This window comes from Camelus ferus, chromosome 13 (genome assembly GCF_009834535.1).
Source record: "Camelus ferus isolate YT-003-E chromosome 13, BCGSAC_Cfer_1.0, whole genome shotgun sequence".
NCBI classification, from domain to species: domain Eukaryota; kingdom Metazoa; phylum Chordata; class Mammalia; order Artiodactyla; family Camelidae; genus Camelus; species Camelus ferus.
This window is the reverse complement of record NC_045708.1, coordinates 5885562-5908936: the sequence shown is the minus strand read 5'-3', so window position 1 is coordinate 5908936 and position 23375 is coordinate 5885562. Positions and strand designations below refer to the sequence as shown.

Genomic DNA, 23375 nt, shown 5'->3' with positions numbered 1-23375 from the left:
CCCCTTAAGTCTGCTCTCCTCCCAGGGGGACGAGGAAGGGGTGTGTTCCTGCATGCCCCACCCACCAGTCCTGCCTCCCTAGAGAGGTCCTTCTTGGGCCTGTTACTTAGAACTGAGCACCCTTCTCCAGAGCATGACTCTCACGCCGGATAGGCAACTTCTATTAATGCTGTTGAAATATTAGTGGCCACATTACCCTGGGCCAGGCGGGAATTAGGGTGAGGCAAGTGAGGCACTCACTTCGGGCAAAAAATTCAAGACAGTGCCCAAAACCTTGGTAATCGAGATAAATCATTTTAAACCATCAAAATTAGCACCAAAAATCCAGGATGAGCCAGACATCAATATTTTATTTTATTTTATTTTATTTTATTTTATTTTATTTTAATTTTATTTTATTTTATTTTATTTATTTATTTTATTTTATTTTTATTTTTCTGTTGGGAAGTTTTTTTCACCAAAATTTAAAATAAGAACCTGATGCAAGAGGAAAGACGTGTGCCCCCCCCCAGAATACGTTTTTATGTATTTTTGATAGTTGATTTTTTTTCCAGAACACTAAAGTGGTGGAATAAAATGTTAAAAAATTGAACAGCAGGTGTATTAAAACTCACATTATTTTAAGCTTAAATATTTTACTAAGATCAAAAAAAAATGATTTGATTATAATTTTACTTCCCTGGCTCTAATGGAAGCAACCTCATCAATAGTCTCCTCTGACTCTTCTGTACTATGCTTACCACCACGATGACCGCTCACACCCCTCAACGCTTCTAGTGAACTAAGTCCCAAAGCAGCGGGGCTTCGCATCTGTGCGGTCAAAGCGTGTACCTGCCAAGGGCACTGCCTCCAAAGGGTACCGTTCCCATCATGGCCTTCTTTCTTATTTGGACATTTTTGTGTCAGACTATAACTATAGGGGGAAGGTATAGCTCAACTGGTAAAGCACATGCTTAACAAGGTCCTGGGTTCAATCCCCAGTACCTCCTCTAAAAATAAATAAATAAACCTAATTACCTCCCCCCACGAAAAAGAAAAAAAAGAACTCTAAGTACAGACGCCTAAGAGGGAAGCAAAATGTCTTGAGGAAGAGGTGGCTTTTTCTTATCCCCACACAGATGCCCTGTGGCCCAAGGGTGGCCCTGTTCCCTGGGTTTTGCCCCACTCATGCCTGTTTACCCCGCTCCCTTGATACTTAGTGCTTATCTTTCCAGTCTTGATTTAGTATGTATTGATTTTTTTGTTTGTTTTTTTGTTTGTTTGTTTTGTCTTTGGGGTTTTTTGTTTGTTTGTTTCTCTCGCTCTCTTTTTTTTTTTTTTTGGTATATATTGATTTTATTGCAGACTTTCTTGGAGTAATCTCAGATCCTTTTTGGAAGCAGATGAACTCAAATAAACACGTGCATTGCCCACATCCGGCCCAGCTCCAACCGTCAGCTCTGCTTGCAAACTTATCTGGCATCCAATCATTTCTTAAGCGTCCACTGCTGCCACCCTAGGGACCTACGGAGCCACGGCAGTCTCTCCCCTAGACAGGCGAGAGTTTCCTCCCTGCCCCCGAGGTAGACTGTTTCCTCGGTGGCCCCAAAGAGCCAACCTCCTGGTATCCGCCCTGTGGATAGCCGCCCACAGTGATGCGAGGCTCGACCACGTGACCTGCTTTGGCCAATGGGACATCAGAAAGAGGCATCTCCATCAGCTCTTGCACACTGAGTCTTGTCCTCTTGGATGGATGCCTTTTCGGCTTCTGCTGCCATAAGAGAAGCTGAGACAGACAAGGGGTGGGCAAAATTTCTCTGTAAAGCGGTAAGTTGGGGGGAGGGTATAGCTCAACTGGTAGAGCACATGCTTAGCATGCACAAGGTCCTGGGTTCAATCCCCAGTACCTCCTCTAAAAATAAATAAATAAATAGACCTAATTACCTGCCCCCCGAAAAAAATCTTATAAAAAAAATAAAAGGGCTGGGTTAGGCTTTGTGGGCCTTAAGGTCTCTGTTGCAACTATTCAGCTTTGCTTTTGTAGCTTGAAAGCAGCCATAGACATATGTAAACAAAGGGGCGTGGGTATATTCTGGTAAAACTTTATTTACAAAAACCGATTTGGCCCATAGACCATAGTTTGTCAACCCCTGGGCTAGACTACTGAATGCTGAGAGGCTGCGGGGAGGTGCCTTCCAAGGAGGCCGTACTGGGTTGACCAGTGTTCCCCCTACAACTGCACGTCTACCCAGAACCTGTAAACATGACCTTGTTTGGAAATAGGGTCTTTGCCCTGGATTAAGGTGGGCTTTAAATCCAATGGGACTTGCTTATAAAAAAAGAGAAATGTGGTCCAGTCAGCTGTGCTGAGGCATCCAAGATCTGCCCAGTCTGAGAAACCCTTCCAAAGGCTCTGTGAGAGAGGCAGGCACTCAGAACCCTCTCAAAAGAGGACACTTTATCAGCCTGGCACCTTGCTTGGCCTGTCTGGTGTCATCCTGAGTCAGCCCTTCTCTAGTGCACCTGTCCTGTCCAGCTCTGCTGATCTGTGAATTTACAGCCGCCACCCCCGTCCAGGGGCGAGACTTTAGTTTGAGACCAGCCCCCTAGGAGACCTATGCAGTCAGGTCTAAATCCCCCCAGTCCAAGTCCGCATAGCTCTTCCAGCCACAAGAACATCCCAACAGGTTCCGACAAATGCTGTGCTGAAATCCACTCCTCTGCACCTTCCTGACCACCAGGAAACAAATGAACAAAAAACTGGATCAGTCAGGGAATTTTAATGTAGGAGGTCCAGGAACCTCGCTTCAAGAGAACTGCCAAGGGTTGTAGAAAATCAGAGCGTTTCTACCCTTCTGTTTAGGAAATGCCAGCAAATGTGTGGTTGGGGACATTTTGTAATTGGAACTCGAATTACGATACAGTTGTAACTGCCTCTCTCACTCTGCAGGCTGCTCTCTCCTTCCGGTTGTAAACTTGTTTCAGCAAGAACACAATACCTAGCAGATAGGAAGTCCCCCTGAGTCATGTTTCTCAAATCCCGATGCTGCTACAGGTAAATTCTCTGTATGGTTATGGTCAGGGTGTAAATGTGCACATTGAGGCGAGGCTCCTGGGACTAGGTTTAGCATTGCGGCATCTCATCCAGATCCAAGGACAAGGTGAACTTCCTCTAGGAGGAGCAGGATGCTGAGTGGTTGGGGGCAAGGGCTGGGGAGTCAGCTTGCCTGGGGCAGCACCCCCCACCCCCGAGCCTCTGTTCACTAGCTTTGGGCTTGGGCAACCCAGCTAGCCTCTCTGTGCTTTGAAAAGCAGAGATGGCCACATGGAACAGGATTAAATGAGTTGTACGTGGCAGATAATGAGGCCTCCTTAACGTATGGGAGGTGGAGGGAGGGTTTTTTCTCTTTATCAAGAAGTCCACGCACAGCTTCATGGAAACCCTGCTCTCAGTGAATCACAGGGGCCACTCCCTCTGAAGGAAGAACTTGGCTCCCGTTTCTCCATGTGGAGCTCACACACTGCATCGTCTGACCGCCCCACCACCATCACTTCCTTCACAGTGACTGGCATTTTGGAGTGGGATGTCCGAGGCGAGCTGTCAGCCCGGCTGATAGGCAGGGCCCTCTGCTGACTGCAGATCTGGGTTCCTTGGACCTTGGGCTGCTGCTGCCCTGGGCCTCCCTTCAAGAGACAATCTTAACAAGTGTGAAAAGAGAGGATGGGAACAGATAGAGATAAAAAGAGAAGCACTGGGGCAGGGGCTGACTGCAGCTGCTAGTTAGAGATATCAGTGCCTTGCAGGCTTCCATTCTAGCATTAAGCAGTGATTCCCAAACTGATGATAAGAGCCCCCTGGGGCTGTTACAGCTCAAAACTGCCTCCTGAGGTTGGTCTTTCACACCCATTTCAAAGATAAAGGAGCTGAGGCACTCGGCCCCCAGTCCCCGCAGAGCTCTCTGACCGAGACAGTGACTCGTCTCTCCGATTTCCTCTTGCTGGTGCAGAGTCCCCCTCTGTCCCCACTTGCCACCCCCCCGCCACCGCTTCATTAGCTTCTCCGAGGGGCCCTCTGCTCACTGGACGCCTGCTCCCTGGTTCCCTGAGCCTCCTGGGGTTTCTTTCTTTAATCCCTCTGCTCCTCACTCCCCTCATTTGGGCACCCCTGATAAACGCCCTCCTAGCCATGACTTTGTTTAAAAACCATACTGTGCTCTCCCTTCTGCCTCCCCAAAGTCTGCCTTACTACTTCCTACTGCAGACTCTGTGAAGTCAGTTTTGAGGAAGGCAGGGGGTCAGGGGAGCCCTGAGATGTGCCCTCAGAGCCATCATGAAGATGGAATGCTGACTGCAACTGACAGAGAGGGCATGTGGGTTTCTTTATGGGAAGGACTTAGAAAGGGTGGTAAATTGAAAATCAAACTTCTAGGGAAAAATTGCAAGGGAAGAGCAGAATTTTATTTTATTCTTTCATACCGGGCCAGAACTCATATACACTGCTGATGGGAAGTGCACAGAGATACCAATACTTTGGAAAACAAAGGGGAAGGTGCTGACACACATAACCCAGGAATTCCATGTCTAGATGTGTGTACTAGGTGTCTGCCCTAGAGAAACTCTTGCACTTGTGCTCAGGAGACATCTGTAAAAAAGTTCATAGCTGCATTTCAGGTTATCACTGTTATTTTATTTATTTATTTTTTTAATGGAGGTACTGGGGATTGAACTTAGGACCTCATGCATGCTAAGTGCAGGCTCTACCACTGAGCTATACCCTCCCCTCTCATAGCTGCATTTTTGGTATCAATAAGAAAAAAAAAGAACCAGGAAATGAACGTTGACAGGAAAACTGTGTGATATCACACAATGGAGTACTATACAGCACTGAAAACAAACCATCTACAGCCACAGGGATTGAGCTCGCATATGTTAAGTTGAGCAAAAAAAATTGTAGCAAAAGGCTACGAATGTACAGTGCCATTTACATCAAATTCAAAAAATGTTAAAGGCTACAAACAGTACAATGTCATTATATAAAGTTATATAAAGTTCAAAGAAATATTTTTAAATTATAAAGCAAAGAAAGGGAATAATAACCACAAAGTTTAGGATAGTGGTTACCTCTGGGGCCAGAGAAGAATACACAAGGGACCATAAAAGCATTGCCAGTGTCCCATTTCTTAAGCTGGTATTGGGTACCCAGACATTAGTTTATTATTCTTTACATCAGATACACCTTATGTAGTCTTTGGTATATGTGAAATACTTAGTGGTATCGACTGAAAAAAAAATGCACAGCCTAAAATTGAGGATTATGTTTTATTTGGTGAATTTACTGAGGACTTAAGCCCAGGATACCCCACCCTGAGAGACTGTTGCAAAGAGGTATGGGAGGCACCAGGATATATAGGAGTTATTACAAAAACAAAAAACCCAAGAAACCAGGTAGTCAAACATCAAAAGATTACATACAGCTAATTAAAAACAAACAAACAGACTTGTCAAACTGATGAATTTAGCGCTCTTCCGGAAAGATGCAAGAGTCCAAGCTGAATGAAATTATTCCTTTGATGTGCACCTTAACTACCTAGGGCCCGCAGCCTCTTTTTCTACACCCTGAATCCCCTCAGGGTGCACCACTGGGAGTGACTGCAGTGGTTAATGAATGGCTTGATGGTCGCAACATCCTTTGTTTACTGATAATGCAGGTGACATTCTTTGTCCACAGTGATAAACAAACACAAAAATTTCCTGTGTGAGCCACCGAGGGCCTTCCTCACTTATCTGATCTCTTTACCTCCCTCAAGCTGCTTATCCAACCCTGAAGCTTCCAATCTGGCCAAAGACCTGCCTTCTGAAAGTGGTATGTCACTTTTTCCACTGACCAGCAATTTTTACCAGGGGTGCGCAGACCACAGATCAAATCAGTCATCCAGACGGGTCACAGGCTGCTGCAGATTCATCTGCCCTCAATCCTGGTCCCCTGCAAGTGTCACACAGGCACTACCTGCCATGCTTTACAGTCTGATCTTCTGATAATAGCCTTAGAAACGCGTTCCCCTTCCCTGCCCACCAGCAAGGCCACTACACTAAAACTGCTCAACAAGCCTACTGTCGGGGAGAAATAATAACTAAATGCCTGTTACAACGTAAATGCCCCTGTGCTGGACTGCAGGCGAACCTGAGTCCCACGCCTGCTAACAGAGCCTCAGGAGCCATGGAGACAAGCAGGGCATTTGGCAGTCTGTGGATTTTGGAAAGCATCTGAGGGCATCTCTACCAATCATTAACATTTGAGCTACAATTTGAGGTCGAAGTGCTGGCTCAGAACGCTGTGCTGTGGCCTCCAAGAATCTTGCAACAGGAGGTGTCTGAGATCATGTTCTACATTTGATTTCCTGCTAGGAATCGCTGGTTGTGGCCAGAGAGCCGTTAGAAGAGCTGTGTCTTTCTATCTTTATCTCTCTAACCATTTTACTGTAAAATGACAGAGATTGTTTTGAAGCCCTTTCACGGCCACACCTTAGAGTTGCTCGGAAAGTAAGAGCTCTAAGTGTCTGATTTCTGCAGAGTTCTTAAGGTTTAGAAGATGGTGGCTGTTGATTTAGCTGCTGAGTCATGGGGCTGGGATCTTGGTTTTAAGCAGCCTGAAACATCACAGTACAGATGATGAAATCATAAACTGCTTGCAAAATTCATATCATTTTTTAGGAAACATTTTACAACTTCCTTGTTGCTTTTTTTGCTGAATTTAATCCTCAAGTTCTTCCTTTTCAGTTAATGGAAAACAAATACTGTAGACTCAATAGGCCTTCACCTTTACCCAACACTAGGAGTTAAGAAAAGCAGTTTTTGTAGCTCACCAGCAGACATAATAATTATTTTCGAATACATACGTGAAATCTCTCTATGCAAGGCAATTTGGTAAATATGGGAATGTATTACATTGTTTTAGCTCTCAGACTTACAGATCAAGAGGAGCGCTGAGAAAAGACAAAACTATAGAGAAAGACAAAACTATTAGAGAAGGAAGCCGTCCCTTGGGAGGGGTGCTGCAGAACTGATTTTAAATGGGTATCAGTGCTTTATCAGAAGGGTAAGATTACTGCACCCGCTCTTTCCTGTCTTCATTTGCCTGTGTAATATTACCTGTTTTGAAGTTGGAGAAATCGCCCAGGTCTGTGTGAAATTCCAGCCCCAAATCACGACTTGTATGGCTCACATGTATGGGAAAGGGAGGGACAGGAAGCCTCCTTTCAAGATGGAACATTAAGAGCTGTAGAATGAACACTGAGCACGCACGTGGAGAAGTGCCCGGCAAGTAGGAAGCGCTCAAAAAATTTTGCTGTAATTAAGGGAAAGTGAACTTCCTTTCAGCTATCTTGACCTGACACTCCTGGGTGACCTACGCACAAGGACAAAGGGACCGGGTCACCTCGGCGGGCGGCCGGGCGCGCACGGCGCAGGCGCAGGCGCAGATGCGCGCACGTGGCGGGCTCTGGGCTCTGCGGCCCCGAAGCCGGGTCAGGGCGCGCGGCCGCCAGCGTCTCCAGGCCGCGGGGGTCTCGGGCACCGCGCAGAGGGGCGAGGGGTGGGGCGGCCGCGAAGGGCGGGCCGCGAAGGTCGTCACCAAGGTCCTGGGGGACGGGCGGCGCCGGAGGGACGCTGCGTGCGTGCGGGACTCGAAGTACGTGACGGAGCCCCGAGCCCTCATGTCGGCCGCGCCATCCCGCCCCTCCCCCGGGGCCCAAGCGCCTCAAACTCCGCTCAGCGTTGGGACCCAGCCCCGGGCGAGAGCGAATGGGCTCGGGGGCTCGCCCGCACCCCCACACAGCCATGAGGCGCCGGAACCCGGCCCCGCCCCACCTCCCCGGGGCGTCGCCCCCTCCTCCCGGCCGCCACGGCGGCTGCAGTCCCGCCCCTGCTCGGGGGCGAGGGCCCGAGTGACGGCGCTCCGGGCCAATGGCCAGGCGGCGCGGGGGGGGGGGCGGGCCAGAGGGGCGGGGAAGTGGGCGGGGTCTTCTGGGCTGGGCAGGAAGTCCCGGCTAGCAGCGCAAGACGAGCTCGCGGTACTCGGAGCGCTCGGACCTTTACGGTAAACGCTCGGCCTCGGTGTCTGCAGCACCCTCAGCTTCTTTCTCGGGCGACGACCTCCGGCGACCGGGTGAGGACTTGAGGAAGGGCTGTCGAGCAAGCGCCTAGGCGGGCGGCGCGTGGGTTCCCCGGGCCCGCGGGCGCCCTTGGCCCTCAGACGGCGTGCCCGGGGGTTCGGCGGGGAAGGGATGGGTCGGCGCGTGCGAGCCGGCTTCCGCGGGCCAGAGTCACGGCCCGAGGCGGGGGCTCTGATGTCCCCGGAGGGGAAGGTGTTGCTCGGCCTGTGTTTACGAATTACGGGGCTGCGTACTGAAGAACACGCGGTCACCCAGGACAGCAGGCGGGGAGGGTGGGAGGTTTGGGGGAGCGGTACAGGCCTAACCCGCGTGCTCATGAAAGCCAGGCCCTTCCTAAAATGGAGGAAGGGGCCGGAAAAGAGATGCTCGGGAAGCTGCAACTCGCCTGGCCTCCGCAACCCTGCCTCCGGCCGGTGGCCCTCGGCCTGCCTTCCAGCGTCTGGGTGTCCAACCCGTCGCTGCTCTGGAGTGAGCAGGGATTAATCTGACTTCAAAGGGTGCTTGTTCTTGAGACTGAATCAAAGCCGTTAGGTCATCAGGAAGCCCTCCAGGCGACCTCGCCCAAGTCGGGCACGAGCTGCTCCGGGCTCCCCGGGCTGGCCCCCAACAATCGGCCCCTGATCTAACATAAAAAGGATGTATTTTGAGAAAACTTCCTGTCCCCTGCTTCTTCTGTAATGTGGTTTTCCTCCTGGGTGATGTGGTGACCGGTTGACGTGCCTCCGGGGCACATCTCGGCCCTGGCTGCCCGGACCACTCATGGTGTCCCTTGTCCTGGGTTCGGTCCAGACAGATAAAAAGCTCTGCAGCCTCCTAACCAGACCCACCTTCCTCCCTGTCTGTGTGCCCTGATTTTTAATGACTTGGGAGAAAAGTTTTCCTATCCAATTTAAAGATAAATTGAATTTTATTTTTAAGTCATGAAATAAGTGGAATACCTTGTCTTATATCACTAAAATGAAACAAAAAATGAAATCTTTACTGTAAGGTACTGTAGGTAGTGTAATGAACATGTATCTAAAAGTACATCTAGCAGGCAGGGTACAGCTCAGTCGTAGAGCACATGCTTAGCATGCACGAGGTCCTGAGTTCAACCCCCAGTGCCTCCATTTAAAAAATGAATAAATAAACCTAATTGTCTCCCCGCCACAGAAAAAAAGTACATCTAAAAAAATTTTTTTAACTGCCCCCAAAATCTATAAAGTAAATTAGCGATAGCCTAAGAATGGCATGGGGTGGGGGGCAGTGACTGGAAATGACCTGAGGGGACCTTTTGGAGAGATGAACATGTTACACAGTTATATGGTTTGCCAAAACTCAAAGTTAAATTTTAAAACTAGAAAATATGTTTAAACAAATTTGCCTTTTTGTAAGATGGTAGACAAAAACTAGATACCTTTTTATTGGCCAATGAATAAAACTCCATTGTTACATAGATGACAAAGCCACAGAAGTGACTTCGGTATCTAATTTTGAAACTTAAAAAAAAAATGCCATTTGCTGCTTCAGAACATTCCGGAGAAGGTACTGGAGGGGAGCCCAGCAAGTTAATGGCTACTGAACACTAATTCAGTTCCTCTCATCCATTTTAGTCCTATAAGTTGTTCAGTTAGTTTCTTCCTTGGAGAACCCCTGGCGGAAAAAGCAAGAAAGAGGCTTTGAGGACTTGCTGTTTGCTCTCTATAGCTGCAAATCCTTTTTTTTTTTTTTTAAGGGTATTTTCAAAGGAAGCCTCTTCTGCTGGTGTAGCCTGGTGCTCAGAGATAGAACCTTTTCCTCTAGTTACAAATCATGATTATTTCATAATTAAGTTTTTTAAGTGGAGTGAAATGCCCACTGAAAAAAACTACTAATTAGATAACATTATTGGTGTGCCCTGTCTTGCTGAAGACCCAAGTACTGCGAGGTTTGAAAGGCCCAGAAATTGGTAAAGATTACAGCACACAGACCAAGGAGCTCATTCCTGGCCTCCAGACTCAGCATTTCTAACCGATTATCCAGTATCTACCAATTGAACATCTTACTGCTACCTCAAGTTTAATGTGAATTATGTTCTCAACTTCTTTGTTTGTTTTTTGTTTTTGGGGGGGGTAATTAGTTTTATTTATTTATTCATTTATTTTTAATGGAGGTACTGGGGATTAAACCTAGGACCTCATGCATGCTAAGCATGTGCTCTACCACTTAAGCTGTACCTTCCCCCCCATTCTCAACTTTTAATTCACTATTCCACTAGAGACCATATAATCCTCCTGGTCTCTCACCTTCTCCCTGTCCCCCGCCCCCCCACTTTTTTTTCAGTCCTAGATGGGTTTGCTTGTGACCTTCATGTCCCCTTGGTCCTGACTTGGTACCTTTCCCTTCCTGTGCCAACCCCCATTGGCCACTGAGGACCATAAGCAGCTCCAGACTGCCTCCCCTGCAGCTGCTCTGCAGGCCGTCAGCACACACAGTTAGACTTCCCTTGCTTACAGGACAAGAGCTGAGTTACTGGGGTTTAATGCCTTGCAGAGCTGCCCCCAGTGTACTTTTTTAGGATCAATTCCTACTACTTTCCAGCAGGCTTTTTTTCCCACTCCTGTCCACCTTCCTACATCCAATTTTCAGCCCATGCCGACCCTTTCTAGTCTAGGAATCCTCAGAAGTGACCCCTTGGCTAGTGAGCTGGGGCTGCATTATGCTTTATGGGAAATATGAACTGTGTTTCTCCACAGAAATCCACCATGTCTATCCTCAAGGTCCATGCCAGGGAGATCTTCGACTCCCGTGGGAACCCCACTGTCGAGGTGGATCTCTACACCGCCAAAGGTAAAACTTAAAATGACAGAGCCTTAGGCAGGAAAAAGTCTGTTGTAAAAGTCTTTCTGGCCTGCATGTGCTGGCAGGCTGTGATTCGCAGCGCGGGGAGGTCGGGAGGGCTGTGAGGCAAGAGGCACTTGCCTTCTTCTTGGTATTTCAAACAACACAGGTTGGCTCCTAGGTCAGTGAGGAAGAGAAGTAAGGTGATACCTTGTCCCTAAAAGGGCCATCAGTAGTGCGCTCACAGCTTGCTGTGACCAAATAAGTAGACACGATGTGATCGGATGGCCCTTTCTTCCTTGAAAAGGAAAGAGACGAGAGGAACGCAAGTGTATATATAGCGCTTTTATCTCTGTCTCCAGAAATCATTCTAAAGAGAGTCAGACAGAGTTTTTACTTTTGGGTGTTGGAACATTCCAGAGGCTCAGTTTTTACCTGGCTATAAGTCCTCTTCAGAGGAATTTGCCCACATGAGAAAAGAACATAATGGGGACCTTTAAAAGCTCCCCCCCCTTTTTTTTAAGCTTTAAGAAAATCGGGTGCTTCCTTAGCCCCATGTTACCTCCAGCAGTGTCTCAGCTGTCCTCTAAGTGGACACAGTGGGTGAGGGCGGGAAAGGAGCCTCGGGCAGCCTCGGCGCTGAGCGCAGCTGCCAGTCAGAGCTGAGTCACGGGCTGTGAATCACAGGCCTGGCCACGGAGCCTCCAGCCCTTCCCTTCCTGTTCTCCCTTCCCCTGGCCCAGGAATCGAAGCCCCTGAATCTAGATTCATTGGGCAGAAGTCCACCTGTGGTTACAGGCTCAGAACACGATACCTTCTGGGCACACGCCTCGTGGCAAATACCATGGGTTCTTGGAGGATGCCGAGAATTTCCTCTCCATTTATGAGACCAGCTCGCTCAGTCAGAGTGGAACTTTCCACTTGGAAATTAATGGACTTTGAACAACGAAGAAAGACCCAAGACACTAGAAGATTGTTGGGAGGGGGCATTTTCTTTGAAACTCTAGAGTGACTAAAATTAATATATTTTGACATTTTAAACAAATGGAACTTTCTCTCATGCATCTTAATCCTTTTCAAGAAAAAAAAAGGAAATCTTGAATTTGTTAAGAGCCTTTCATCAATTTTTCTTTCATAGAATTCATTTTTTAGAACAATTCTAGGTTCACAGCAAAATTGAGCAGAAGTTACAGAGCATTTCCACCTACTCTCTGTCTCCACTGTCAACACCCCCACCAGAGTGGCACCTTTGTTACAGTCAGACCTGCACTGACACATCATCACCCAAAGTCCATAGTTGACGCTAGGGTCACTCTCGCTTTCATCACTTCTCACCTAGTCCAGTCCTGATGGATACATGGAAAGCAGGGGCCTGGGTCAAGAAGAACGTGTGTCCTGCTGTTCGCACACTGTCACTGCAGTGGGTGACTGGCATGCTGGCAGATCGCGTGACCAAATACCTGGCTGATATTTTCCTCTTTGTTCATCTGCCTTCACATCCCCACGCCCCCAGCAGTTCTTGGCACACCTCACATGGGGAAACCCCTTACAGTTTCAAGTAGATTCAGAGGCCGCCTACACTTCCTGCTCCCCTAAACCTGTCTGGCCTATGTAAGTGGAGCTCCTCAGTACCTTTCTTGATACTGTCTGTCCTTCTCTAAGATGTGTCATTTTTATGTTCCACAGTTTGGGTTTAGCCAGATGGCCAGTTAGATGTCTGGTCTCTGCGTCTGCAGGACGGCGCAGTGCGAGCTCGCTTGTGCTCCAGTGTTATTAAACTCTGCTCCTTTGTTGTCCTTATTCCTTTTTCTTCGAATCTTCCAATCTATCCTGTTTTCTGGTTTCCAGGGAACCCCCAAGTAGTATTTATTGCTGCCTAAACTGAAGCAAACCTGTAGAGGTTCCTCTTGAGCCAACACTTTTAGGACTTGAAAGCTCGCAACCCGATCTCAGTTGTCTAGGGGAAACTTGGCAACAGCGCTGTAAAGCTGGACTGTCTAAACCATCTCAATGTTTTTATTGGTTACTAGCTACTAGAAAATCTCAAAGACCGTAAGTGGCTTTTGTTGTATTTCTGCCAGGCAGTGCTCCTGGGGGTGGTCCCCAGATCAGCCGCAGGCACCCACTGGGAACTCGTTAGAGACGTGGACTCCCAAACCTCCCATTTCGAAGTCTATGTCTTAATCCACAGGTGAAATGTGCGCACATTAGAATTCAGGAAGCTCTGCCCCGGACCTTTTTCTTTACGCTGGAGGAACTCATCAGCTTTGCTGTAGGGATCTGCAGAGCAGAATCAAAAACGGGCAGGGCAGGAGGAACAGAGCATGAGCCTCCAGTCGGGGGAGGGAAGTAGCAGTGTTGCCTAAGGGCCGATGCCCCTGGGGGAGGGGAGTGACTTGGGTGAGGGCTGGGACTGTTCTTCATCGGCGCTGTTGTCCCCTCTCCCTCTCACCGTCCAGGTCTCTTCAGAGCTGCTGTGCCCAGTGGTGCATCAACGGGCATCTACGAGGCCCTGGAGCTCCGGGACAATGACAAGACGCGCTACATGGGGAAAGGTGAGTCAGGACCCAGGCCCACCTCCCGGGCGAGGTGGCTCTGCACCTCCAGCCCAACTCCTGGTGGCCACAGCCTCCCGCCCACCCCCATGGCTTGCGTTTGAGGGGGAAAACCTCTGATTCGGCCCAAGGTGTTGAGGGCGCTTGTGTACGCCCGACGGGGAGAGCTGGCAGGCTGCCTGCAGCGTTCCCGGGCCTGTAAGTTCAGGAGCCCTAACGCTTATCTCCACTGCGGTTTGTCTGCAGTCTGAGAACTCCTCGCTGGGCCAGGGAACATAGGATTAGAAGAAAACACGTTAACTAATGAGAAGCCGCCTCTTTCTCCTGGAGGGCTCTGGGCCTTGCAGGCCATTGGTTCTCCTCGAGGGTCTGAGTCTCAGAGGAGGGAAACATCCAAAGGTCTGGCTGATGGCTCAGCACTGATGGATTCAGTCATCCTTCGATCTTTCTGTTGACTGATTCACAGAAGCCCCGCTCTGGCAGAGCCAGCCTCTGGTGGGCTTATACAGACGGACTTGGTTTTGCAACGTTCACCTTTCTGTAGGGAGAACCTGTGTGGCCACGTTGCAGGAAAGCTGAGAGGGCTAGATCTCACATCCTCAGAAGGGGCGCTGTCACCCCCTGGGGCAGAAAGTGGTCCAGGAGAGGAGGCAGAGACAGTATGATAGTTCATGGTTCCTGGCCCTCTGAATCACCACACCCTGTAAACAGATGCACAGCCCCACACATGTCTGCTGTTAACTGTCCAGGGGAGGGCGGTTCAGGAAAACAGTCTGAAAAGGCTGTGGGGGAGGGGCAGTAACGAGGGAAGGTTGGAAGACTCTGGGCCCCCCAGGTAGCAGCAGTTTCCCCAGAGGAAGGCAGCATCTTCGGTCCTGCTCGGAGATCTATAGAGAGCTCTCCCCGGGTTGCCAGGCCCATAGCCCAGGCAGCTGCTTGCCTGGAGCAGGACAGGGCCTGGGTGTCGTGAGGTTGAGTGCATGGTCCCCACAGCATTCTCCCCACCTTCCTGTTTCCTCTCACTCAGTGTCCTTCGAAGCCTGTTCTCTTCTGAGTCTTACTTTTTCCTTCTCTATCAACCTCTGCTGGTCAGGTGTCTCCAGACCCGTTAAGTATATTAACGAGTTCCTGGCACCAGCCTTGTGCACACAGGTAACACGTTAGACATCCTTCAGTCTCTGCAGCTGGCCTGTCCGGTGCATGGTCTTGCCAACTAACCTCCCTCCAGACATTCTGAGATGGTTGCTCTGTGTGTGGCTCTAACCCTTGGGGGTCCTAGGTGAGAGCACTCAGACTGGGCCAGAAAGCCCTCCCATTCAGAGGGAGAGGGCGATGGGGGTTTGAAGGAGGTCCCATGGAATGTCTTTTGGTAGTTTCCGAATATCCGGGTTAACATGGTCAGTAGTTCTCCCCAGCAAAGCTGCTCAAGCCTGTTTCTCATTATGTCAGTAATTTGATTTGATTATTCCTTCTAGGTGTCTCAAAGGCTGTTGAGCACATCAATAAAACTATTGCGCCTGCCCTGGTTAGCAAGGTAGGACCTGCCTCCTGGTAACTAATGTATATTAATGCCATCAGAGCGTCCCCCAGGCCAGGCCAGCGGGCTTTCCTGTTCATGGAAGAGCTTATTCTGAGAGCTAAAGAAGCCGGTTGGATTCCCTGTAGTGCATGCAAATAATTTTGCCTTTGCTCACCCGCCCTCTGCCTGTGCATCCATGTCTAACAGCACATGGAGTTCAGTCTCGGGGATGGAGGCTGTCTGGGAGCCTCAATGCTGCCCTGCAACCGTCTTGACCTTTGGGGCGTTAGGATGCCGGTTGTCAGGGCAGTTCCTGGGGTGTTGAAGGTAGTATCCGTGGCGACTGACTCATTTTTCATGAACTGTGGAGTTACTGTAGTGTTTCTACTGCCCCCCCCCTTTTTTTTAAACAAGCAGAACTCTTGTTAAATAAAATCTTACTTGGAGCCTCAGTATGTTACACAGATAAAAGTAAAGCTGCTGTAGGTTAAGCAGGCCTGGGGACCCAACACCCATCTACTGGGCAATCATTTATCGCCCCTCCCGGGCCCCGCCTCCATAACTCACAGGTCCAGACCCGGCCTCGGCCTCATGTGTTCTCTTGGGTGTAGGCCCTCTCCTGACTCCACCCAGGATGCTGGTGGCAGGTGGCTCCTCTGCTGTTTCTCTCCCCAGCTGGCCTAGCCTATGTGGCCCCTAGACAGACTGGCTTATCACTGTCCTGCCAGGCCCTCCCTCCCAGTCTCCTGGGTCCCTCCCCACACACACTCCTGTTCTTTGTGCCCCGGTGCCTTCACCTGGCATCACCTGCAATAAGCAGGGCTTTCTTGGACATTTTTCTTTTCTTGGGGCAAACATACTTCAGTGTGACTCTTATTGAGGGCTGGCCTCGAGCCATCTGCTGCAGTGGCTTCTAACTTTATCCAAAGATGCCCTGTCAAAAAAGCAAAAGATGCCAAATGGTTAATGTGTCATGATGGGCTTAAAGATGGTTTCCTTTTCATATTTTAGTTTCCTTGTGAAGAACATTACAGGTAAAATTATATACTGTTATGATTCAATTATGACATTTTTAAAGTAATGCTGATTTTTGTTACATTACTTTAATCCAGTTTTTAAGACACCAATTTCATTTATATTTTCACCAAAAATATTTATTTTGATCAGTCATCAAACATGTTGCTAAATGATTATAGGCTGCCTACAAAACTCAAATCTCCCAACGGAAGATGGAGTTTGCTATCATTGGGGACAGCCCAGTGACAGCAGAAACTGACTCTGAGAAGTGCAGCTCTTCAGATAAAGAACAATGAGTTCTTTTATTTATTGCCCTGAAAGTCACACTACTTGGGTATAACCCCTTTAAAAAGAACCAGACAATTCTGCCTCCCAGTGTAACGCTGGCTCCCTCTGTAGACTCACCTTTAGGACACAGGGGCCGGGTCTTGCGCATCACGTGCTTGGCACTCTAGCGCTTGGAGAAATGTCTGATGCTCTTAAAGCAAGTAAAGGGCAGTGTGGTGTCTCCCCGTTTCCTCTTCATGGTCCCCCCTTTTTTGCCTGCCAAACCCATGGGTAACACAGAGCTGCCTTGGACTTTGCACGGTTCCAGGAGTTTCTGGTTCCGTGTCAGGCGTGCAGGGGTCATGCAGGTAGAGGCCCCCGCCCTCCCGAGCAGCTTCTCCTCCCTTCTCCCGCAGAAGCTGAGCGTCGTGGAGCAGGAGAAGATCGACAAGCTGATGATAGAGATGGACGGCACGGAAAATAAGTGTGAGTGCGCGAGGTGGCTGCTGCCGGGGGAACGGCGGCGTCTCCTGGAGACCCTTTAAGTCCCCTGGGACGAGGTCATAGCTTCCCTAACAATGAGTTACAGGACCGTCCATGTCCTCGCCCCACTTTAATACATCACATTTTTAAAAATCAGGAGCCTAGCCAGCTGACAGCAGCATATGTATGGGGTTACTCAAAGAGGTTTGTGCTTTATAATCGAGCAATTTGTGGAATTTTCCAGAATTCCACGGACCAAAGAAAGGGCTTTGTCTTTAGGGGAAAAAGCAGATGAGTGTCCGCGGAAGGCCATTTGCATTTCTAGCATGAACATGGAAAGGAGATAGAGGGAGAAGTTTGAGAATACAGTCCGGGGTGCACATGGCAGGGGCACAGGTGGGAAGGCCGGCTGGGGGAGGGCCTGGGAGTGAGAAATCCTATCACTGAACCCTGAACCCTGAACCCTGTTCCTGTTCTAGCTAAGTTTGGTGCGAACGCCATCCTGGGAGTGTCCCTGGCTGTCTGCAAGGCCGGAGCTGTGGAGAAGGGGGTGCCCCTGTACCGCCACATTGCTGACCTGGCTGGCAACTCCGAGGTCATCCTGCCAGTCCCGGTGAGTGGCTTGTGGGCACTTCCCACGTGAGGAAGCATCCACTTCCTCATGGGGACCCAGGACCTCCTGCGTCGTGACCCCACCCACGTGTGACCCTCCAGCACGTGGGTGCGAGCAGGCTGGGGCGGGGCTCAGCTGCAGACCAGTGCACCGCCCTTGCTGGGAGTGACCTTGAGCAGGTGACCCAGCTTCCCTGCACCCGTCACCTTGATTGTTGACAAGCGATGAAAATCGTACCTGCCTTGTTGGTGTGAGCACTCACTGGGGCAGCCACCAGTGTTTGGGACGGTGGCACTTGTGATGGTGACCGTGGTTAAGAAAGACCAGGTGACCCTTCACAACCACTCGGGCACCACGTGGGAGCCGCACGGCTGGTGGGGGCTCTCCAGGCGGAAGCTTTCCGGGCAGGAGCTATACTTCTCTCTCTCCCCCCAGGCTTTCAACGTCATCAATGGTGGCTCCCACGCGGGCAACAAGCTGGCCATGCAGGAGTTCATGATCCTCCCCGTCGGGGCCGAGAGCTTCCGAGAAGCCATGCGCATTGGAGCAGAGGTCTACCACAACCTGAAGAACGTCATCAAGGAGAAATACGGGAAGGACGCCACCAACGTGGGGGACGAGGGCGGCTTCGCTCCCAACATCCTGGAGAACAAAGAAGGTAGAGGCGCCGGAGGGACCCCCAGTTTCCGAGCACCCCCACTCCCCGGACGCTGCCCTTCCCCACCCTCGTGCATCTGGTGGCAGAACGGGAAACACTACGGACAGGAGTTGGGGGGACGTGGGGACTGGTGCTTCATTTTTTTTTCTTTTTTTTTTTTTTAATAACCAATTTCCTTACTAGTTTGACTTCTGAATGGACTAGGGATTTGTTTAAGCTGGGCCAACTATGGGGTAGGGAGGCAGTCTTTCCTCTTGGTGTCCCTTCTCCACGTGACAAAAGGAGGCGGAGGTCCACAGCCCACACCGTGCTCTGGGAGACGCTCAGGGTCAGGACGTGGCAGGTCACTGTTAAGGTCGCCCAGCCACGGTAATGCTGACGCAAGCTCCAGCCTAATCCTTAGACACAGGATTAAAGTGGGAGCAGGGCATACAGAAAGTCATAGGACAAGAATTCATGGCTGAGCTTTTTGTTTTAGAAAAAATCCAGTTCCGAGTGTTTCACCACCTTCAAGGACAGTGGAAGAAAATGTCTATCTTGCTGTTGGAGTCAGCCATATGAAACTGCTGGTGTTTGGCCATTTTAACCTTTAAAAAAAACAAAACAGTCCTTTCTGATAGTTTAACCTAGCAATTCGGGGACCTTTGTGGAACCGGAGCCAGAGTCCTTGTCGGCTTCCCCAGCGGAGTCTGAGCTGGAGGTGGGGCCCCGCCCACAGGGCTCCCTTCCCCGGCTCCCTCGGACTGCAGCCGGGGCTCTAGGTCAAGCCCTTTCCTTGGGGCGGCTTATTTCAGCTGGTGACTGTAACTGTATCTTGGCTGGCACAGCTGTTCCTGGTGCTAAATCTGGGAGCATTTGTCAGTGAGAAACCCTCCTAGAATCGAGACTGAATTTCCCACTTGGCGATGCACTCGGGGCCCTGGCCAATGGTTTCTTGCTCCGTAGCAGAAAAAAGCAACTGGGGTCGTCGTTGAGATGGATGGCTGGGGCCAGAGCACCTCTCGGTCTTGTCTTCTGTTACGGTTCCCAGTTGGCAACTGGTAAAGGGGAGTTTTATCTCTCCCTACCTGGTTTCCAAACTTGTCGCCACCCTCTGTCTCCAGCCCTGGAGCTGCTGAAGAATGCCATCGGGAAGGCCGGCTACTCCGACAAGGTGGTCATTGGCATGGACGTGGCCGCCTCGGAGTTCTTCAGGTCGGGCAAGTATGACCTGGACTTCAAGTCACCTGATGACCCCAGCAGGTACATCACACCTGACCAGCTGGCTGACCTGTACAAGTCCTTCATCAGGGACTACCCAGGTGAGTGATCACCTTATCACTGTCATCCTGAGCAGATGTGGTCCTGGCTCTTGTTGACAGTGAGGAATGGAGCCTTGAGACCCAGAATCGCCGGGCACTTCTCAGATGCACACAGATGGGGGGCCCAAGGCACAGAGTGGGTTAGGACTTGCCCCATGGCACTCAGCAGTGGATGGAGCAGGTGTTCAGACCAGGAAGACTCTCTCAGTCCCTGTGTTTAACGCTCAGCTAAGATAACTTGCTGGAGGTGGAGCCAAGACACAAACCACCCTGGGCAATAAGTGTCCCACTTAACGACCGTGGGGTCCCAGGGTCGCAGGGGACTTGTGCCCTGTCAGGAGTGGGTTGGGAGGGCAGGTGTTTCCAGGACGTGCGTCAGGGAATGGAGCCTATCCATTGGTGAGAAGGGTGAGGCTCCATGGGGGTTGCCAGTCAGCGGCCTGGGAGGCCACACTGCTGAAACACGCTCTCCTGTCCTCAGTGGTGTCTATCGAAGACCCCTTCGACCAGGATGACTGGGAAGCTTGGCAGAAGTTCACTGCCAGCGCAGGAATCCAGGTGGTGGGGGATGACCTCACAGTGACCAACCCAAAGCGGATTTCCAAGGCCGTGGCCGAGAAGTCGTGCAACTGCCTTCTGCTGAAAGTGAACCAGATTGGCTCCGTGACCGAGTCCCTGCAGGCGTGAGTGCCCTTGGGGCAGCCCACACAGAGGGAGGGGCTGTGGATCTGGTGTGGGGGCCCCTCCTGGCTGGAGCTCTAACCATGCTGCAAGCTTGAACTCCAGGTGGCTTTTATAGTAAGCGATGAAGGGGGTGGGTCTAGTTTAGTGGAAGAGCACGTGCTTAGCATGCACGAGGTCCTGGGTTCAATCCCCAGTACCTTTGTTAAAAAAAAGCCATAAGTGATGGCACCAAGTGGATGGGGACATTGGGCAGTTGGGGCCTAATTCTGACCACTTGGTGGCCCTACACTTGTGATTTAATTTCACATGGAGAGTGTGCATCAGAGGACATTCATTTCTCTCCCTCGAGGAGGCTGAACCAAGATTTTCTAGTGTGACTAGAGGGCTGAGAAGGTCCTCAGGCTGTGGGAGGTCAGAGAAGGGTAGGGTGTCATCTTCCCCAGCAGTTTGGAGCTTGGCTGCTGCCCCTGGCGCCCTACAGGGGTGACGTGTCATGGCCTCAGGGGACCAGGCAGTGGAGCCATGGTCTGGGTGGTTCTGGCTTCTAGGTGCAAGCTGGCCCAGTCCAACGGGTGGGGCGTCATGGTGTCGCATCGCTCCGGGGAGACTGAAGATACCTTCATCGCTGACCTGGTGGTGGGGCTCTGCACTGGGCAGGTAAAGAGCCCCCTGGGATGAAAGTCATCCTTGCTGCTTCTCTCCAACCTCACCTGCCTGAACACAGTCTGGGGTGGGGGGCAGAATGGGGTCCTCGGTGCCCCTTTTATCCCCTCTTTCCTGTGGACAGAGAGCCTCCTGAAGAAATTCTCTCCCTGCCCTGGCCCCTCCCCCTTGCCCAAGATGCCCACAAAACTCAGTGTCCACTGCCAGCAACCGCAGCCTTTCATTTCTTCCAGATCAAGACTGGTGCACCCTGCCGATCTGAGCGCTTGGCCAAGTACAACCAGATCCTCAGGTAAAGAGGATGCCTGCGCCGGGTGTGTGGATGTGGCCTCCACGTGGAGCTCCTGGCTCTGCGGGGCGTGTACCATGGGGACAGGGGCCCTGGCCGGACCAGTGTTAGGTTGGGGCCCCAGAGCAGTCCTGGTGCACACAGTGCTGCCAGCTTCTGGTGGGAGAGAGAACAGGTGCCCCTTGGATAACTTAGTCACAGAATTTGGGGAGCCACAAGGAAGCCTTAGTGATTCTCTCATTTAGCACCCTTGTTTTGTGGACAAGGATACTGTAGCTCAGAAAGATGAAGGAAAATTGCCAAGGAGCAAACAGCAGGGTTTCCACCGTTCAGAGCCTGTGGACTTCTGGTCCCTCCCCCTTTGTCTTGGCGTGACCTTGGGCAGCCCCAGGAGACCTGCCCTTCTGTTGTGCTTGGTACTTTTTCTGGTCTTGGAGGGAAAAGGAACATCCATTCATAAGTCCTTCCACATTACCCAGTCTCTAAAACTGTATCCTGGAAAATTCCAAGCACATAAAAAAATCAGTGAAGGACCCCGTGACCCCGTGTCCCCGTCACCCAGACACACCAGCTGTCCGTATTCCTCTGTGTTTGGCTCTTTACATCCTTTTTTTTGCTGAAGAATTTTAAAGCAAATTCCAGGCATCGTATAATTTCACTTGTATGTATCCCTTTCAGATGAAGACTTTGTTTTTTAACATAACCGCTCTGCCACGATAATGCCCAAGATTAGTGGTAATGCTGTAGCGTCAGCACCAAGTCTGTTCATCTAGTGTCTCCCTGGTTGTCTCAAAGGGTTTTTTGTATGTTTGGGGGTTTTTTGATGTTAGGATCCAGAGTTCACACTAATGAATTCCCCCTCCTTTTTTCCCCATGCCATTTATTGAAGAAACTGGGTTGTCCTTTCATTTAAAAAAATTTTTTTTAAATATTGTAAGAAAGCAATCCTGCCATTTCTTTCACTTTGTCCTTCAGAAGCATTGGGGGAAGGGAAGGAAGGAGAAGGGGCGGCAGGTGGACAACTTGCTGGGTGAACTGGGTGGATTCGGAAAGCTGTATCCCCTTCTGTCCTGGCATCCTCGAGAGGCTCAGATTTAGGGGATTAGTTGGACAAACTGGGCAAGTGCTGGGTCCTTAACCTCTTGGGAGGAAGTGTGCCTTTGACTGCTTCTCTGGGTGGGAAAACACTGTGTTGAGGTTTGACTCCTGTCTTTCCCTCCCCTTCTTTCTCCTGCTTCCCAAGAATTGAAGAGGAGCTGGGTAGCAAGGCCAAGTTTGCCGGCAGGAGCTTCAGAAACCCCCTCGCCAAGTAAGCTCTGGGCCCACCAGTCCCTGAGCCCTGTGGCCACCAGCCACCAGCTAGACCTGCGCCTGATGTTACCCGGGCAGCTCAAGGCACCCCGCCGGTGCTCGCAGGGGCCTCTGGTAGTTAACTGCCCTCTCCCCTTCCTGTGATGTCCTCACTGCTTCCTTAGACCTGCTGCAGAAGCCGAGCTCGACCACCTGGAACCCTGCTGGAAACCCTAGCTCTGTAATCATGTGATTGGCCCAAATCATTGTTTTTCTCACCTCGCTTCTACCAAGTGTCTGGAACCACGTGTATCCACATTGTAATCTCCCGGTGTCCACAGGCAGGATTCCCAGTGGTTCTGTGTGCAAAATAAAAAGGCCTCAGTGACCTGTAGGAACGCTCTGTGTGTCTGAAGCGTCTGTGAGTCTGCGTGTCCCGCGTGTTCAAGGAGCGCTGCGGTAGGGCACAGGCCTGCAGGAGCTGGGGGCTTTGGGTCACGACAAAAAGGGACAAGGAGTCTGTGGAGGACATTCAGGCCAGGCATGAGGTGAGAGGTGGGGCAGCCCGTGTCCTTTGGCAGAAGTCAGGTCAAGGCCAGGACTGGAGGTTCAGATGCGCCATTTGGGAGAAAATACAAAGAGCTCTTGCAGACTGCCTGCGGGGCGGGGCTTCTGGGTCACGTGACCTTGTCTAAACCAGAGGGGCTGACTTCCTGGGCCAGCTGGATGCGGGTTCCAGGTTCTCGGAGAAAACAGGTAAAAGGATGGTTAAAAGGTGGCTCTGGGGAGGCAGGAGGGCATTCAGAGGGTCTTAGAGACCCCTGTTTTGGTAAAATTCTTCATTTTCACTTACCGTCAAGTGCTCAGGAGCTGCATGTAGCTGATGCCCGCTGTGCTGGGCCTGGTGGCCTGGAAACCAGCACTGCAGGGGCCACGTGAGGCCATGCGTTTATTCAGAAGTGAGGGGTGAAACACCGTGGTTGCAGCCTGCTCCTTGAAGAGGTCTGGTGGTGTACTAGCATCTTACTTTCCTTCCCCTAAAGTAATTTGACCCAAGGCCCTTGAGTGTGTTTTAATACCCAGCGAG

At 50.7% G+C, this 23375-nt stretch overlaps 1 protein-coding gene across 2 annotated transcripts; it reads left to right on the top strand.

Annotated features, from left to right (window-relative positions):
* Positions 1-8000: 8000 nt before the first annotated feature.
* On the top strand, positions 8001-22686 carry ENO1 (enolase 1). 2 transcript variants are annotated; one of them, XM_032495121.1, is made up of 12 exons: positions 8001-8143; positions 10865-10958; positions 13409-13504; positions 14598-14656; positions 16724-16793; positions 17270-17403; positions 17839-18061; positions 19165-19362; positions 19844-20045; positions 20595-20703; positions 20943-21001; positions 22242-22686. In XM_032495121.1, the coding sequence occupies exons 2-12, from the start codon at positions 10874-10876 to the stop codon at positions 22309-22311; spliced, it is 1305 nt and encodes a 434-aa protein (XP_032351012.1). In that variant the 5' UTR covers positions 8001-8143; positions 10865-10873; the 3' UTR covers positions 22312-22686. The 2 variants fall into 2 exon arrangements, with proteins under 2 accessions (XP_032351012.1, XP_032351011.1); XM_032495120.1 differs by lacking the exon at positions 14598-14656 and adding an exon at positions 14980-15038 and having other exon boundaries at positions 8002-8143.
* Positions 22687-23375: the final 689 nt, after the last annotated feature.

Bases quoted from the DNA above. Each gene is read 5' to 3' on its own strand.
- ENO1 (XM_032495121.1), top strand. From the start codon at position 10,874: ATGTCTATCCTCAAGGTCCATGCCAGGGAGATCTTCGACTCCCGTGGG. The intron at 10,959-13,408 runs GTAAAACTTAAA...CTCACCGTCCAG, and splicing joins GGATCTCTACACCGCCAAAG to GTCTCTTCAGAGCTGCTGTG. The intron at 20,046-20,594 runs GTGAGTGCCCTT...TCTGGCTTCTAG, and splicing joins GTGACCGAGTCCCTGCAGGC to GTGCAAGCTGGCCCAGTCCA.